At 58.4% G+C, this 14192-nt stretch overlaps 1 protein-coding gene across 3 annotated transcripts in view; it reads left to right on the forward strand.

Moving 5' to 3' along the window:
- RADIL (Rap associating with DIL domain) overlaps positions 1-14192 on the forward strand; it is a 46950-nt gene that overhangs the window by 21193 nt on the left and 11565 nt on the right. For all 3 annotated transcript variants that reach the window (XM_081136707.1, XM_081136708.1, XM_081136709.1), the window contains exons 3-6: positions 6641-6864; positions 7499-8107; positions 8969-9006; positions 13199-13359. In XM_081136707.1, the coding sequence (XP_080992833.1) occupies positions 6641-6864; positions 7499-8107; positions 8969-9006; positions 13199-13359 (1032 nt within the window). The remainder of the gene's footprint in view (positions 1-6640; positions 6865-7498; positions 8108-8968; positions 9007-13198; positions 13360-14192) is intronic.

Raw genomic sequence — 14192 nt, forward strand, 5'->3', positions numbered from 1 at the left:
TCTTCTCACTGCAGGCAGCACCTTCCGCCACGGCTGAGAGACGGTCCCCTTAGCTGTCGGGGTTCAGGTCTGGGAGACGGTCCCCTTAGCTGTCGGGGTTCAGGTCTGGGAGATGGTCCCCTTAGCTGTCGGGGTTCAGGACTGGGAGACGGTCCCCTTAGCTGTCGGGGTTCAGGTTTTGGGAGAGACTCTCCTTAGCTGTCTGGGTTCAGGTCAGCACTTCCAAGGCTGCAGGGTGAGTTCTGATGTGCGGCTGTCCTCCTGCAACCAGGACCCTCCTCCCGCAGCCTGGACCCTCCTCCCGCAGCCTCAGCCCACACCCCTCACTTCCTCTGATCGGTCCGTGCCCCCCCCCCAGCCCTCCCCAAGCCTGGACTCCTGCTGGCAGCTGTTCAGGGCAGTTGGCTTTCCTAGCAGCTTAGGGAAGTGCTCCCACTGCCTGAGCCCTCACACCTCCCACGCCTCCCGGCCGGCGCCTCTTTCCTGCCCGCGTTTCTCCTGATGGCCTGTTCAAGGCTGTCTGGACTTTCTGTGGAGCTCCTCAGAGTCCTTCCAGCCTCCATGCGCCCCCCCTCCCCTGTTCCAGAGCACCTGTCTGGGGCTGGAGGTCTGGCCCTGTTGCTGTTGCTGTGTAACAAATAACCACACATTTAGGAGCTTAAAACAACACCCTTGACTGTCTCCGTTTCCATGGCTCAGGAGCCTGCACGGTTCTCTTGGCTGCGACCGGGTGCCCGTTGCCAGGGCTGGGCCCTTTCTGCAGCGCGAGGCCGCTTTCAAGTGCCCAGGTTCCACCTCATCTTTGGATTTCCTCCCAAGCTGTTGGCATGAAATTCTCCAAGTTCCCACCCAACAACCAGAACTCACACTCATTCTTCAGATGGTGCTGAGGTGGCTGAAATATTGCAGAAGCTTTACTCCCCAAATAACAGCCAAGTCCTCACATCTCAGCTGCTGCCTGGCCGACAGTCCCCTTCCACTTTCAAAGATGTTGAAGCGGGAAAAGGACACCCCGTGTGTGCGGTCGTTCACTCTTGTTCAGGAGTCAAAAAGGGGGCACATTCAAAAACTTTCACTTGTTTTCACTGAGTGCCCAGCCAGGCTTATTTGCTCAGTGCTCGTTAAAACCCGGACCAAGCAGATGACCAGACACAGGCCTCCATCCGCCCAGCCTCCCCGCTCCCCAGCCCGCCCTCCCAGAGCGAATCACTTCCCACTGCGGGCTGTTTCTTTTTTCGGCCTTTAATTCCACATCGTAAAATGCCCGAGTTACCCTGCTCTACTTGGTTTTGTAAACCTCAGGTCATCTGGGGGCTCCCTACGGGAATTGGAGGGCGCAGCCCTCCTCAGCACCCCCTGTAAACACCCCGCCCGCCCTGTCCTCGCGTCCTCTCCGCCAGAGAGCACCAGGTTCACCTTTTCCTGACGGAGAGCGCTGCGCAGGGGAAGGTTGGTGCAGACCAGGGTGCTTTCCCTTCCGGCCCAGCTCTTAGCGCCTCCGGAGTTAGTTGCTGCCCATCTGTTCGCTCTTCCTCTCGGAGCTTCGCTAACTCAGCCCTGCCCGCCCTCTGCGGCCAGCTCGCCTGGCCTCCCGGTGCCCGGGTGCGGTGCCCGGGTGCGTGGATGGTGTCTTTCTTCAGCGTGGGTCGGCAGCATCCTGCTGCTCTCAGAGCCCACCATCCGCTGTCACCCCCGGTCACCTCTCCAGAGGAGCCCCTTTGTCCTTGGTCCGGGCCACGCCCTCATTTGGGTGGAGGGTCTGTCCAGGGCCTTCCTGAGAAAGCGCGTGAGAGTTAAGATCGCCTAGAACCACGCACCTCTGTGAAGACCTCACCCCGGCCGGTGTGGCTCAGTTGGAGCCTCGTCCTGTACGGGAGGGTTTCGGGCTCGATTTCCAGTCAGGGCACGTGCCTAGGTGCAGGTTTATCCCCAGTCGGGGCACATACAGAAGGCAGCCAATCGGTGTTTCTCTCACATCCATGTTTGTCTCTCTTCCTCTCTCTCTAAAAGTCAATAAGCATATCCTTGGGTTAGGATTTAAATATAACAAAAATATCTGTAGTCTACTTTAATGCTTGATTAATAGTTTAGCTGGGTAGAGTTTTAGAATGAAAATAACTCTTTCCTAGAATTTTGAAGGCTGAGCCCGTTCTTCCAGCGCCCCCGAGAAGCTGGAACACGTTCCGATGCTCCACCTCCCCTGGGAACACGTGCGTTTCTTTCCTCTGCCGCCCTGGGCCCCGTTTGAAAATCCACAGTGTGTGTCCTGGTGTGTTTTCACCTTAGTGTTAGGCTTTTACTTATTTATTGAAAAAAGTTGCAGTTGCGTCCATTATCGTGTTATGTTATGTCTCCATCATTCTTACTGAGGCCGTTAGAGTACATCCACCGGCCTGTTTCACCCTCTGCATTTGGAACCTCTGTGGCGAGTTAGACTCTAACGGGCCACTTCAGCCTAAGCCGCCTGTTCTTTGGTCCCGAAGGACCATGACCATTCCTGCGATGGCCTCTCCTGGCCCTGCCGCCCCTCGGGCGCTGCGTCTCCTGGAGGACACATGCTTTTCTGATTTTTTTCTCTCTGGTTTCTCTTCTTTGTCTTATTGCGCTCTGCTTTCAGGGCTATTTCCTCAGCTCTCTCCTACAACCTGAAATGGGTGTGGGGGGCCCCTCTCAGAACCGTGGGGCCGGAAGGGAAGACACTTTAAGAGGGAGGACTCAGTGGGTCCGGGCCCCAGCCTGCTGTGTCAGAGACGAGACTCCTTAGCGCTGGTAGCGGGCAGTGCAGGTCTCGGAGCTGTCACTGTGCTCCCATGATCCTCTAGGAAAGGCGCAGCGTCATCTTGGGGATCAGACGTGGCCTTGGGTTTCAGCCGGAGACAATTCCTGCTTGTGCACGCTGCTCTTTCCTGGCACAGCCTGGAGGCTCCATTTCCACCGAGACTGACAAACGGCTTAAGCATTTTATCTACTCAGTTACCCATTATCTTAATTAGGTTATTAGTTCCTTCCAGAGAGGGGGTGCTACTCCCTGATTAAGACTCCATGTGAGAAGCTCCAAGCTTTGCCATGGAAACAATGCTCCCCAGTCCTGTGAAATGTAATTTCCCCGAGTTAAATAGTTACACACGTCCACTGTTGAAAATTTGGAAAACAAAGGAAAGTAGAAATAAGAGAGTAAGAGAGTAAAATAAGAGGACCGCTTCCAACATTTCCGTGCCTTTAATTGCAGTCTTGTCTTCGTATCGCATTTATTACCTGACATCATTTAAACCAGCCTATGTAACTTTCCCATTTTCTATCTGTAAATAATGCCTATTACACAAACATTCTCGTAGGAAACGTTTCATCCTTTCTGGTCATTTCATCCTTTCTGGACAGCAGCTTAAGAGCGGAATTCCTTGTGGCAGGACAGAGGCCGCTGTAGATACAGAGATATTTATATCTTAATATTGGTATCACTGGCAGTATCTTGATGGCTATTTTTAAAATTTTGGAGGGACCACGGCCAGTTTGCAGTCCCACCAGCAGTTTCTGAGCATCCATCTCTCCTTATCCTGGGTGTCCCTTGACTCTGGCATTAAAAATCTCCGCTAATTTGATGGAGAGGAACGCACCTCAGTGTTTTAGTTGTTTCCTTTAGCGTTTGCGAGGTCGAACAGTTTTATATTTCTCACTCGGTGCCTGTCTCCCACTGCTGTCCGCTTCTTTATTTTGAGATACTTCAAGCACAGGAAAAGTGGATACAGAACAACCTAATGAACTATTTGTGTGCACTGACCCAGCCTCAGAAACAGTGCTGCAGATGGAGTACCGGTGGGGGGCCCTGTCCCTGTATGTTCTCAGGGCCTCCCCGGGGTGCGCGCAGCCTGCCCGTGTTCTCTGGAGGAGCAGGACTCAGGGCAGCTATGGGGTTAGTGAGGGTCCAGTCAGGACAGCAGGGTCACGTCGCCACCCCACCAGCCTCCGGTCATGGTCGCGTCTCTGAGGCCTCCCTCCCGGAGGGGGTGTAAGCAACAGAAACCCTCCCAAATGGTGCAAACGGTTCAAAACCCTCAACCCAGGGACAGCAGAGCAAACAGGACCCAGAGGTAAACCTGCAGGTTGGATTTATTGTCCAAACTCAGTGACGTCCAGGAAAGGAGCTGTTTTTCTTTCCAGTGCTGTAGGAAAGCCTGCATAGAGCCTGTGACGGGACTCCAATGGCAGCCACCAGCTGTTTTCAGAATGAACTTTGCCGCCCCGTGTACACAGAGGCCTCTCCTCTAGCCAGCAGAGGGGACGCCTGCACCGACTTCTTGTGGCGGGGAAGGGAGGGCTGCATATAGAGCCCTGTGGCCCAGGGTGCCCCCCTCTCCCAGGGGGTGGGTCTGATCCAGGGAAGAGGAACTGTGGGTCCTGCCCCAGGGCCTCAGACTCGGAGGGTTAGTTCTGGGCATTGAGGGAGCAGAGCTGGGAACGGTGCTCTGCTCCTTTTTTTGACTGTGCCCATGTGAGCAGCACCCAGGCCCTCTCACCAGCCGGCCGTCAGTTGCACCTGTAGGTCAGGTCTCCCCCCAGCTCCCTGTCAGTAGCAGTTCGGGAGCAGTCAGGCCTGGGGTGATCTCAAATCCTCAAAATAAAGTACAAGGAATAATGAACTGACACCAGGGTGCCTACCTGCCAGAGGTGACATAAATTTTCTTGATCACGTTAGAGTTTTTAAAAATAAAATGAGTAACACATTTTATAAATAAAGTTATATATAAAGTACATCCTATTATAGCTCCTCAGCTCTGGCCCCTCCGCGCTGGGTGGCCACTCTAGGACCCATCAAGGAGACCTGGGAGCCGGACTGAGCGGCAGCGTCTGAAACTCCCCAGGCAGTGCTGAGCACTGGCGGGGTGAGACCACTGCTCTACAGTGGGGTCAAGAAACCCGGCCCTGGGCCCTGGGAAGGGTCATCTGCCATGGCCTGCGGGGCACCAGCTGGAGGAGTGGGGTCCAGTGGCTGTATCCCCAGGGGACACTGGCCTCGAGGAGCCCCTGGGAATCCTGGAGGAAAGGGGATGGCTGCGTGGCTGCCCTGGGGCCCCAGTACTTCCAGAAGGTGGTTCTGAGGCACATCCTCTCCTGCACCCCTGTCCCAGATGGAGGAAAGCTTGGGCCCTGGAACATCATTTTGGACTGGCTTTAAATGTTTCTTCTTTCAGGCGTGGCCCATGTTTTTGCCATGGTGCCAGAAGCCCTGGGGTCTGTCATTCTAAGAGAGTGGGGGTGGGACAGGGCCTGCCCCCTGCCCATTTCTGCTCCCCTGCCCCTCAACCCTCCTCCTCCCTGCCCCCTGCCCCCACCTGCTGCTCCTGCTCCCACCTCCCCTTGCCCCCACCTGTTTACCCTGCACCCCTCCCCCTTCCTGCCCCTGCTGTTCTGCCTCTGCCCCCACCTGTCTCCCCTGCCTCCCCTGCCCCCCTGATGTCCTGCCCCCCTGCTCCCCCTGCCCCGCCTACTCTGACCTGACCCCCCCCACCCCTCCTGGCCCCGCCTGCCCACCCCCTTCCTGCATGCCCCCTCCTGCCTGGCCGGCTCCCCTCCTGTGGGTTGCTGGCCGGCTGGCTCTGCGGCAGGCAGGCAGGCAGGCAGGCAGGGAGCAGCAGCTGCGCCACTGACAGGCCTGCACTGCGGCTCGGCCTCCTGCTTCCTGCAGCCCCGGCCCCAGTGGGCTGCGGACGAGCAGGCTTCCTTCTGGAAGGGCAGGTCGGTCTTCACGCTTGCTGGGCTCCAGCTCCCGGTAAGGCAGCGCCCTTGGCCCCAGCTCGCCCTCCCTGCGCACATCCTCTGGCTTTGGTTTTGTGTGGAGTGGCTGTAGGGAGGGGTGCTGCAGATGGGGAGGAGGAGGGGTCTCAGGAAGACAGCGCCAGGGTCAGCAGGGGGCAGGGGGTGGGAGACTGGCACTCGTGGGTCAGGTGACTTCTCAGCTCTCCGCAGCATTAGCGCAAAAGGATGCTTTGGGATGGAGAAGACTGTCTTTTGTGGGGTGTTGTGTATGCACATGTATGTGCCTATGCGTGCATGGGTTTGTGTGTGCGCATATGCATACATGTACGTGTGCGCGCAGACCTGGTGTGCGTGTGTGTGCGTACGTGTGCATGTGCTTTCTGACCTGGCAGTGTGGACGCAGCCTTGGGAAGGGGCAGTGAGCTGTCCTAGGAGACCAGCTGGCTCCTTGTAAAATGGGGGGGATGCAATGAACGGTTCCCATCTCATCAGTCAGCACACACACATGCACACACATGCACACACATGCACAGGAGGGCTGGCGGGATGGGACGGGTGGGCTTCTGGGTGGTGTGGCACCTGGACTGTGACCTAGCAGCAGTTGATGCTGTGGTGGGTTTGCCGGCCCAGGAGAGGGCGGTGGGGCTGGCTGCCTGCGCCGTGGGGCTCCTGCAGGCACCTCAGGAGGGGACAGCTGGCCTGCCTGGTTCTGGAAGGGGGGTTGGAGGTCCAGCCTGGTGAGGGCAGGTCAGTGGGCGGAGCCCTGTAGTCTCCCCGACAGGCGGGCAGCCCGGTGATGGTGAAGCGGCTCCTGAGGTTGGAATCCAGAAGGGCCTGGAGGCCTCCGCAGGCTCTGGCCGGTTACCCCGCGTGGCTTCTGTTTCAGGGATAAACGCCCAAGCCCGGAGGCTGCAGCGGAGCCGCGCCAAGGGAACCCCAGCCCTGGCCTCGGGGGGCACCCAGAGCCCCCCTGTGCCCCAGCTACGCCGCTCGGCCAGTGAGACCAGCCTGAGCCCTGCTGCCACCCAGGAGCCCGGCCAGGACACCATGCGCTACTCCCTCTACGAGTCGCCCCACCTGCTCCTTCTGCAGGGCTACAGCCAGCAGCACGTGAGCCGCCTTCCCCAGAGTCAGGCCACCCGCCCACCCGCCCAGGGCCCTGAGCAGGAGGCCACAGGGTGTCCTCAGAATAGAGGCCTCTTGCCATGTGCTTAGTCAGCAGTGAGCTCCTGTTGCTCTGGCCGTGATGGGCTCTAGAGCAGTGTTGGCTGGAAGGGTCTTGGCCCTTAGCAACCGGGCCCTGTGGCTGCTCTGCAGATGCCCCCCCACCGCCTCGCTCCCGCCCACTCCAGCTTCGGTGCACACCTGGGCTTAGGAGGCACCTCCCCTGGAGAAGCTGGGGCAGCAAGGAGGTGCTTCCGCGCTCGGCATGGACCAGCTGGGGGCTTAGCCTGTGGCTATAGTCAGTGTCTGTCCAGCCTGGCCCTTGTCTGGCCTATTGCATCTCACACTGGGGTCCTCCCTGGGTTTCTGGCAGCCACCAAGGCTACTATGGGGAAGCTCCTCCCTGGGACAGGGTGAGCGTCCCGTGGGGAAGGCTGGGGGCAAGCAGCCAGTGAGGAAGGGGGTGTCCAGAACTCGGAGAACGGGGACAGTGGTTCCCGGCCACCTGCACAGGTACCATGGACAGGGACACTGCCACTGCAGGAGGGGTCCTGCCCTGAGGGCCCTGTCTGCCTTCCAGGACAGCCTGGTGTACGTGCTGAACCGGGAGCGGCACACGGTGGGCCAGAGGACCCCCTCCAGCAAGCCCAGCATCAGCCTCTCGGCCCCCGACATCCTGCCCCTGCACTGCACCCTCCGCCGGCACCACCCCGCAGGCCGCGAGCAGGCGGGGGGCCTGCTGGTCCTGGAGCCCATCCCTGGGGCACCCATTGCGGTCAATTTCTCAGAGGTGGGGACCCGGACGGTGGTGCTGCGCCACGGGGACCTGCTGTCCCTGGGCCTCTACTACCTGCTGCTCTTCAAGGAGCCGGCGCAGGCCCGGCCCCTGCCCACCCAGGCGCTGGCCCGCCTCCGGGCCCTGCCCCACAGCTGCAGGATGTGCGGAGCCCAGCTCCGTGCCCCGGGCGCCTCCCGGCCGCGGCAGCTGCACCTGGAGTTCGAGCCCGAGGTGGAGGACGCGCTGCTGCGGCGCATCATGACGCTGATCGAGCCGGGCGGCGACGACCACAAGCTGACCCCTGCCTTCCTCCTCTGCCTCTGCATCCAGCACTCGGCCACCCGCCTCCAGCCTGGCTCCTTTGGGCAGCTCCTGCTCAAGATAGCGACAGCGATCCGTGAGACAGTCTGGGTCAGTCGCAGGCTTGGGTGGGTTCACTGAGGGAGCGGAGTCCCTCCTCTGGCCAAGGGCCGGCCTGTCCTGCCTGTCGCACCTCCAGCTGGGGCACCCCGTGGCGCTTCACCCTTGTGGGCTTGGGCGTGGCTTCATTCGCTTTGGTCCCTGTGTCCTCCCCACGGCCAAGCCCGGCCCCCCACGTGCCCAGAAACAGGGTGCCTGGAGCCCAGAGCCTCTATTTGGCCTGGGTGCCCCTTGCTTTCTGCCAGGAGCAGTTTGAGCTCTGCCAGCACCCCACTGCAGGTCCCTTGTCAACTTGGTGGTGGGGACACAGGGCTGACTGGTCGACTTCTGTACATTGAAAACCTTCCCTGCAGGATGGGTCCCTAGACTGCAGCCCATGAGTACCGAAGGGTGCTGAGCATCCTGGGCCCCATCTATCACATGCCTCCCAGAAAATGCTGGCTAAACCCCGAGCCCTGTTGGGATGTGTAAACACACTTGCAAACATTCAGCTCCTGTTCCCTATTTTCACTGTGTGATGTTTACAGTAAGAGTTAGTGGAACCTTTCTCCTGCCATTTGTAATGGGTCTGAGCGATCCTGTTTCTGAAATGGCCAGTTGCTGTGGAAGCTGGACAGCTGAGAAATCCCCGTGGTGGGAATGGGAAGGTCACATTCAGTTATGAGCAGGAAGCTGTGACATCCAGTGGGAAACTGTCCTGACGCGGCCGGCAGGGGCTCGGCCGGAGTGCCGCAGCTGGAGCTCGAGGCCGCGCTTTCATGTAGATGGTGTCCCACGTCTGCGCTGGGTTCTCACTGACCACCCGTGGCTTCTGTTTTTCTCATGCTTGCTTTTTTGTCCTTTGCATTGTAGGAGAAAACCAAAGAACTAGCAGAGAAGCAGGCACACCTGTAAGTATTCTGTCACTGTCCCCTCCTCCCCTAGGCAGGTAGCTTCCAGGTAGACCTGCTCTTCCTCGGAGCCAGCGCCCAAGGGCCCAGCCGCCCCCAGGTCAGCCCTGTGCTCCGTCACCCTGTCCTCCCGTCTCCCAGTGGCCGTTCCTATTTCCTTAATCACCACCCTGGGAAGCACTATGTGCGGGAGATCTCCCGAGCGACGTCTGTGGCATGAGCGGGCTGGACCCTCACACGCCCTCAGCGCTCTTAACAGAGAGGACTGACCTCCCAGGGACGGTCCGACTGCCTGTGCCCCACCCCCCAGGTCTGTTTTCATAGAAAGCACTGTTTCTACACTTACAGGCGCTGGGGACCGGGGACTATTTGTCATTAACAACAAAGACGTGCATATTCTGTGACCCCATAGTCCCCATCTTAGGGAGACACTGGAGAAACATCTCCACATGGAGGAAAGTGTTGGAGGCATCCATGGCCTGTGGCAGATGTGTAGGGGACGCTTGGGGACAGTGAAAGTGGATGAACTGCCACTCTGAGCTTCATCGTGCAGGGGAACCCAGAAAGGTGCCCACCGTGTGATTATGCACAGTCGTGTGGATGGGTGCCCAGCGCGCTGCCTGCTGGAGGCACGTGTCCGTGGGAGCACCCTGAAGACCACCAGGCAAGGTGGAGGGTCCACGAGGGACAGGCTCCTGGCGCCCTGGGTCCCACCACAGTGCACGCAGTTTGCCTCACTCCATGTCTGCTTCACGTGAAGACTGTCCACGTGTGAAGCACATGGTTGCCACATAGGCTTGCTTCTATAACCTTGGTCCTGGGAGGTAAACGGGGAAGCGTGTTCACCTCCCCTTTCGAAGATTGGAACTGAGGGCTCAGAGGGAAGCCTTGGACTCACCCAGTGTCCCCGCCGTGGCTGGAAGTTGGCACGGAATTCGTCACTCAGTCCCTGAGGCTCTTCCACCAGCTGGACAGCAGTGGGCGCTTAGTACTGGCCAGGCCGGCCGAGGGTGGCAGTGGCCCCAGGGTGATGGATGGTGGGCGGTGTGGGGAGGTGGCCCACTCGCTGGAGGCGGCGTGGGTCAGGTTTTCTGTGCGAGGGGAAGCGAGTGAGGGAGTTGGCCTCGGGCGCAGGGCGAAGGGGGATGTGCAGGTGAGGGAGCAGTTTGTGGAGCCCCCAGCCCTCACCCGAGGGCACCCTCCCATCCCAGCGCCTCCTGCGGGCGGCCTGGAGACAGCAGGAACCCAGGCCCTCCCTTCAGCAGCTCACGCGCTGTTTTCCAGAACTCCCCCTGTTAGGGCCTGTGTCTATCCCCCGAGGACGCTCCTTTTAAAATTATGAATCACTCCCAGAACACAGAAAATACAGACTGTGTGGGTCACTGTGAGCCCACACCTGGGCTTAACATTGTCGGCGTCTTGCCCGTTTGCTTCTGCCCTTTGAGTCGTGCGCGTCTTGTTAGAGGGCGAATGGCTTGGATTTCACTGCCTGCTTTTTCTGCATCTGTGACCATCACACGTTTCCCCTTGGCCTGTGGGTGTGGGCGCCACCTCGGGGTCCTGAGCCGCGACCGGCTCCCAGGGACTGAACCCTTCATGACTGCTGCTTTTCTAGCACTGACATTGCCATTAGGATTTTCCCGTCTGAATTCATAGCTAACATCGGTCTGTGAATTTATTTTTTTTGTATTGTCCTCGCCGGATTCACGGGAAATGAACTGGGCAGCCGGGTCTGTCCTCAGTTCCGAGTCAGTGCGCTGAGGTGAGGACCCGGGCCCGAGGCTCTGGGAGTGGCCGTCACAGCACCGGCGCTGCCTGCTGGGGACGGACACCCGAGTTTGCTGATTCCGTTTTTCAGTGATTATTGGTTTATTTAGTTTTCTGTTTCTTCTTGTGTCGATTTTGGTCATTTTTACTTTCCTAGGGAATTATCTATTACATGTGTTTTTCAAAGTTTTTGGAATAAAATTGTCCATTATAGTCTCTTATTTGTTCATCTCTAATATATTTATGACGCTGTCCCTCTATTTAATTTCTGTTGTGTTTATAGCTTTCTCTTCTTTCCCTCCTTCGATTCACCTTTCCAGGCACTGGTCTACTATTTTCTGTGTAAAAGAACCAGTTTTGTTGTTTCTGTTTACTTTTTCCTTGCTTTCTATGTCATTAATCTCTTTGTTATTTCCTTACTCTTATATAAATTCTATTTTAATTTCTTTTTTGATTCATGAATTGTTTTTAATTTTTAAATTTTCATTTAAATTTTATTAGCAAAAATGCATTTGATTTTGTTTTTAGTAGTAATTTCTCTTCTCTATGCTTCCCAGGTGGGTTTCATTTTTCTGTCTCGAAGCGTCGCTGCTTTGATCTGATTTGTTTTCTTACCGTAGTGAGGACGCTTGGCAGGTGTTGAGCGTGCACCACAGTGAGGCAGCTTCAGGCACAGTGACGCACGGCGGGTCTATGGGACGCACTCTTCTGCGTGACTGAACCTTCGAGTCACCTGGTGGCCGGTTCCCCTTTCTCTCCTCCCCCGCCAGCCCCTGACCGTCCTTCGGCTCTGAGCCCAGGCGCTTGGCTGCTTAGGTCTCACGTGGGTGACTCAAGCCGCGCTCCCCTTCTGTGACTGGCCGTTTCCGCCGAGCACCCTGCCCTCGGTTCGCCTGCTGCTGAAGCGCAGGCTCCTTTCCTTGGGGTCGATCGCATCCCGCATCCGCTGCGCCACCTGCCAGGTTCTCCCCCAGCCTCTGGGCCAGGACCTGGCGTGTGACTCCGCAGCCCGGTGGCTGTGGGAGTGCCGCTCGGAGCCCTGGGTGCCGACCCCTCGCCGGGTCCCGATTTCAGTTCTTTTGGTAAACAGCCAGCAGTGGGATTGCTGGGCTGTGAGGTGGTCCTGGTTTTAGTTTTTGAGGAACATAGTTTTGCACAGTGGCTGCACCCATTTACAGGCCTACTGGCGCTCAGGGTTCCCTTTCCCATCGTCGCCAGCACTGACCTCTGGTCTCTGGTCTCCACGCTCACAGGTGCAAGGGGCCGCTCGCTGGGTTTGAACTTCCCTGAGGAGTAGGGTGTTGGGCGTCTTTTCCTGTCCCTGTTGGCCACTTGTGTCTTCTTGGGAGACGTGTCTATTTAGATCTTTTGCCCATTTTTAATTGGATTATTAGTTTCTCTGCTTTTGAGCTGTAGCACTTTCTTAGTATTGTTGAAATTAACCCCTTGTCTGATCTGTGGTTTGCGAATATTTCCTCCCGTTCTGCGGGTTCCCTTTTCACTCTGAACTGTTTCCTTCGCTGGGCAGCAGCTGTCGGTTTGAATTAGTCCCGTGTGTCCGTTTCTGCCTTTGCTGCCTATGGCTCTGGAGCCGTGTCCATGAAATCCCGGCGCCCACTCGGTGCTGCCCTGGTCTGTGCCCCAGCGAATGGCCGGGCTGGGGCGGTGTGTCCTCGACGCTGAACTCGCTGGGATGACCCCGAAGCTCAGCTGGCCACACCCGGGGTCTGGTTTTCAGAGAGGCCTGGCTGAGCCTTCAAGTTCTGGGTGCAACTGAGAAGAGCGATGATGTCGGAAACGAAATGGAATGAGACTCAAGCGCCAGGTCAATCCTCTCCCAATGACACAACTTGGTGCCTGTGAGCGGAGCGCGAGCAGGACTCGGGCCTCTGCGGGATCGGGGCGGCGCACGGTGGCACCTGCTGGGCAGCGAGGACAAGGAGACGCGGCCCAAAGCCAGTCCTCTCCCGGAGCGGACAGACGGGCCCCATTGTGGACAAACGTGCAGTTGCGTCAGAAGGACGAGACTGCGCACGGGACAGCTGGGGAAGGGCGCCTGCGGTCCCTCAGCCCCGCTGCTGCTCGGCAGGGTGACTCGAGCAGATGGGGCCCAGCCTCCCCGCACACTTCCTCCCGGGCCCCGGTCACTCTGGATCGGAGTCCCTGCTCCGGCACTGCAGGCGGATTGAAGACCCCCCTCCCTGTGCACACTCAACACTCGCCGGCGGGAAATGGCTTGCTTACCAGAGTCCTTCGCAGTGGCCGTGGCTGCCGGGGGCCTTCCTGCTGAGGGTGGTGGGAGTGCCCCGCTGTCCCTGTCAGACAGGTCACGCATCTTCCTCCCATTTCCCAGCCTCGCCTTGGTCGCAGTTCTTGGTGTCCCACTGATGCAAGCGTCCCCGTGATGCCAGTCTCTTTCCCGCAGCCAGGACCCCGTGACCTCGGCCAGCTTCTCACTGGGCAGCCTGCTGCCCGACCTGCAGCACATCCTGCTGTGGATGGCCAACGCCGTGGAGCTGCTCTACTTCATCCAGCAGCGGAGCCCCGTCTACATGCAGAGCCTGGAGCAGGGGCCGGACATCGCAGGTGAGGCCGAGCTGCGGGCTGAGCGCAGCCAGCGTGCGGTCACCGTGCCGTCTCGGGACAGGGGCTGCCTGAGGGGGAAGCGACACTGACGACTGGGCTCACCTGGTACCTGTTGTTCGTGGCCCTGGCACTGTCCTTATCATTTCATGGGCTTCTCTCCTGTGTTCTGCCTGGGGGTCTGGGGGACACAGGTCACTCCTGTGCTGCGGCCCTAAACCACCCTTCTTTACGAGACGCTCCACCATTTCAGAGTGGAGGTGGGTCACCAAGGAGAGCAAGTCAATTTCTGAGACTAAAGTGTGGGACACGGTACATCTTAGGGTTGAGTAAAGTGTGAAAAGATTAAGAGAATAAGAGAGAGTGACTGGGACGGACAGTCTGGGAGGGCTTCATGGGGAAGGTGGCATTGGGCTGCGCCCCGAGGCCACGTGGGATTTCACTGTGTGTGTCTTACGGGGACTCTGTGGGGTCTGGCGAGGCATGGTGGGTCCTGGGACGGAGCCAAGGAGCAGCAGGACTGTCCTGCAGTGGGATAGAATGTGACAGCCGGGCGCCCAGGGGCTGGGCCACAGCCTCGCATGGATGAGCTTGGTTTTGCCCACACAGCCTCTCTCTCTGCCATGGCAAAGACAAAGCTCTCACCCTTCCCTCCTGTTTGTGGGACCTTGGTCTGTTGCGGGCTGCACCACAAGCTCAGGGTCCCAAGTAGACGTGGCCTGGCTGCCCTGCCTCTCGGGGCCCAGGCTGCAGGCGGGAAAGGTTTGGCTGGGGCTCCCCATGGGCTGGGTCAGCGGACGCAGCACAGCGTCTGTGCATGCTCAGCTGTCTCCCGG

The sequence above is a fragment of the Miniopterus schreibersii genome (genome assembly GCF_964146895.1).
Source record: "Miniopterus schreibersii genome assembly, chromosome: 4".
Taxonomy (NCBI): Eukaryota; Metazoa; Chordata; class Mammalia; order Chiroptera; family Miniopteridae; genus Miniopterus; species Miniopterus schreibersii.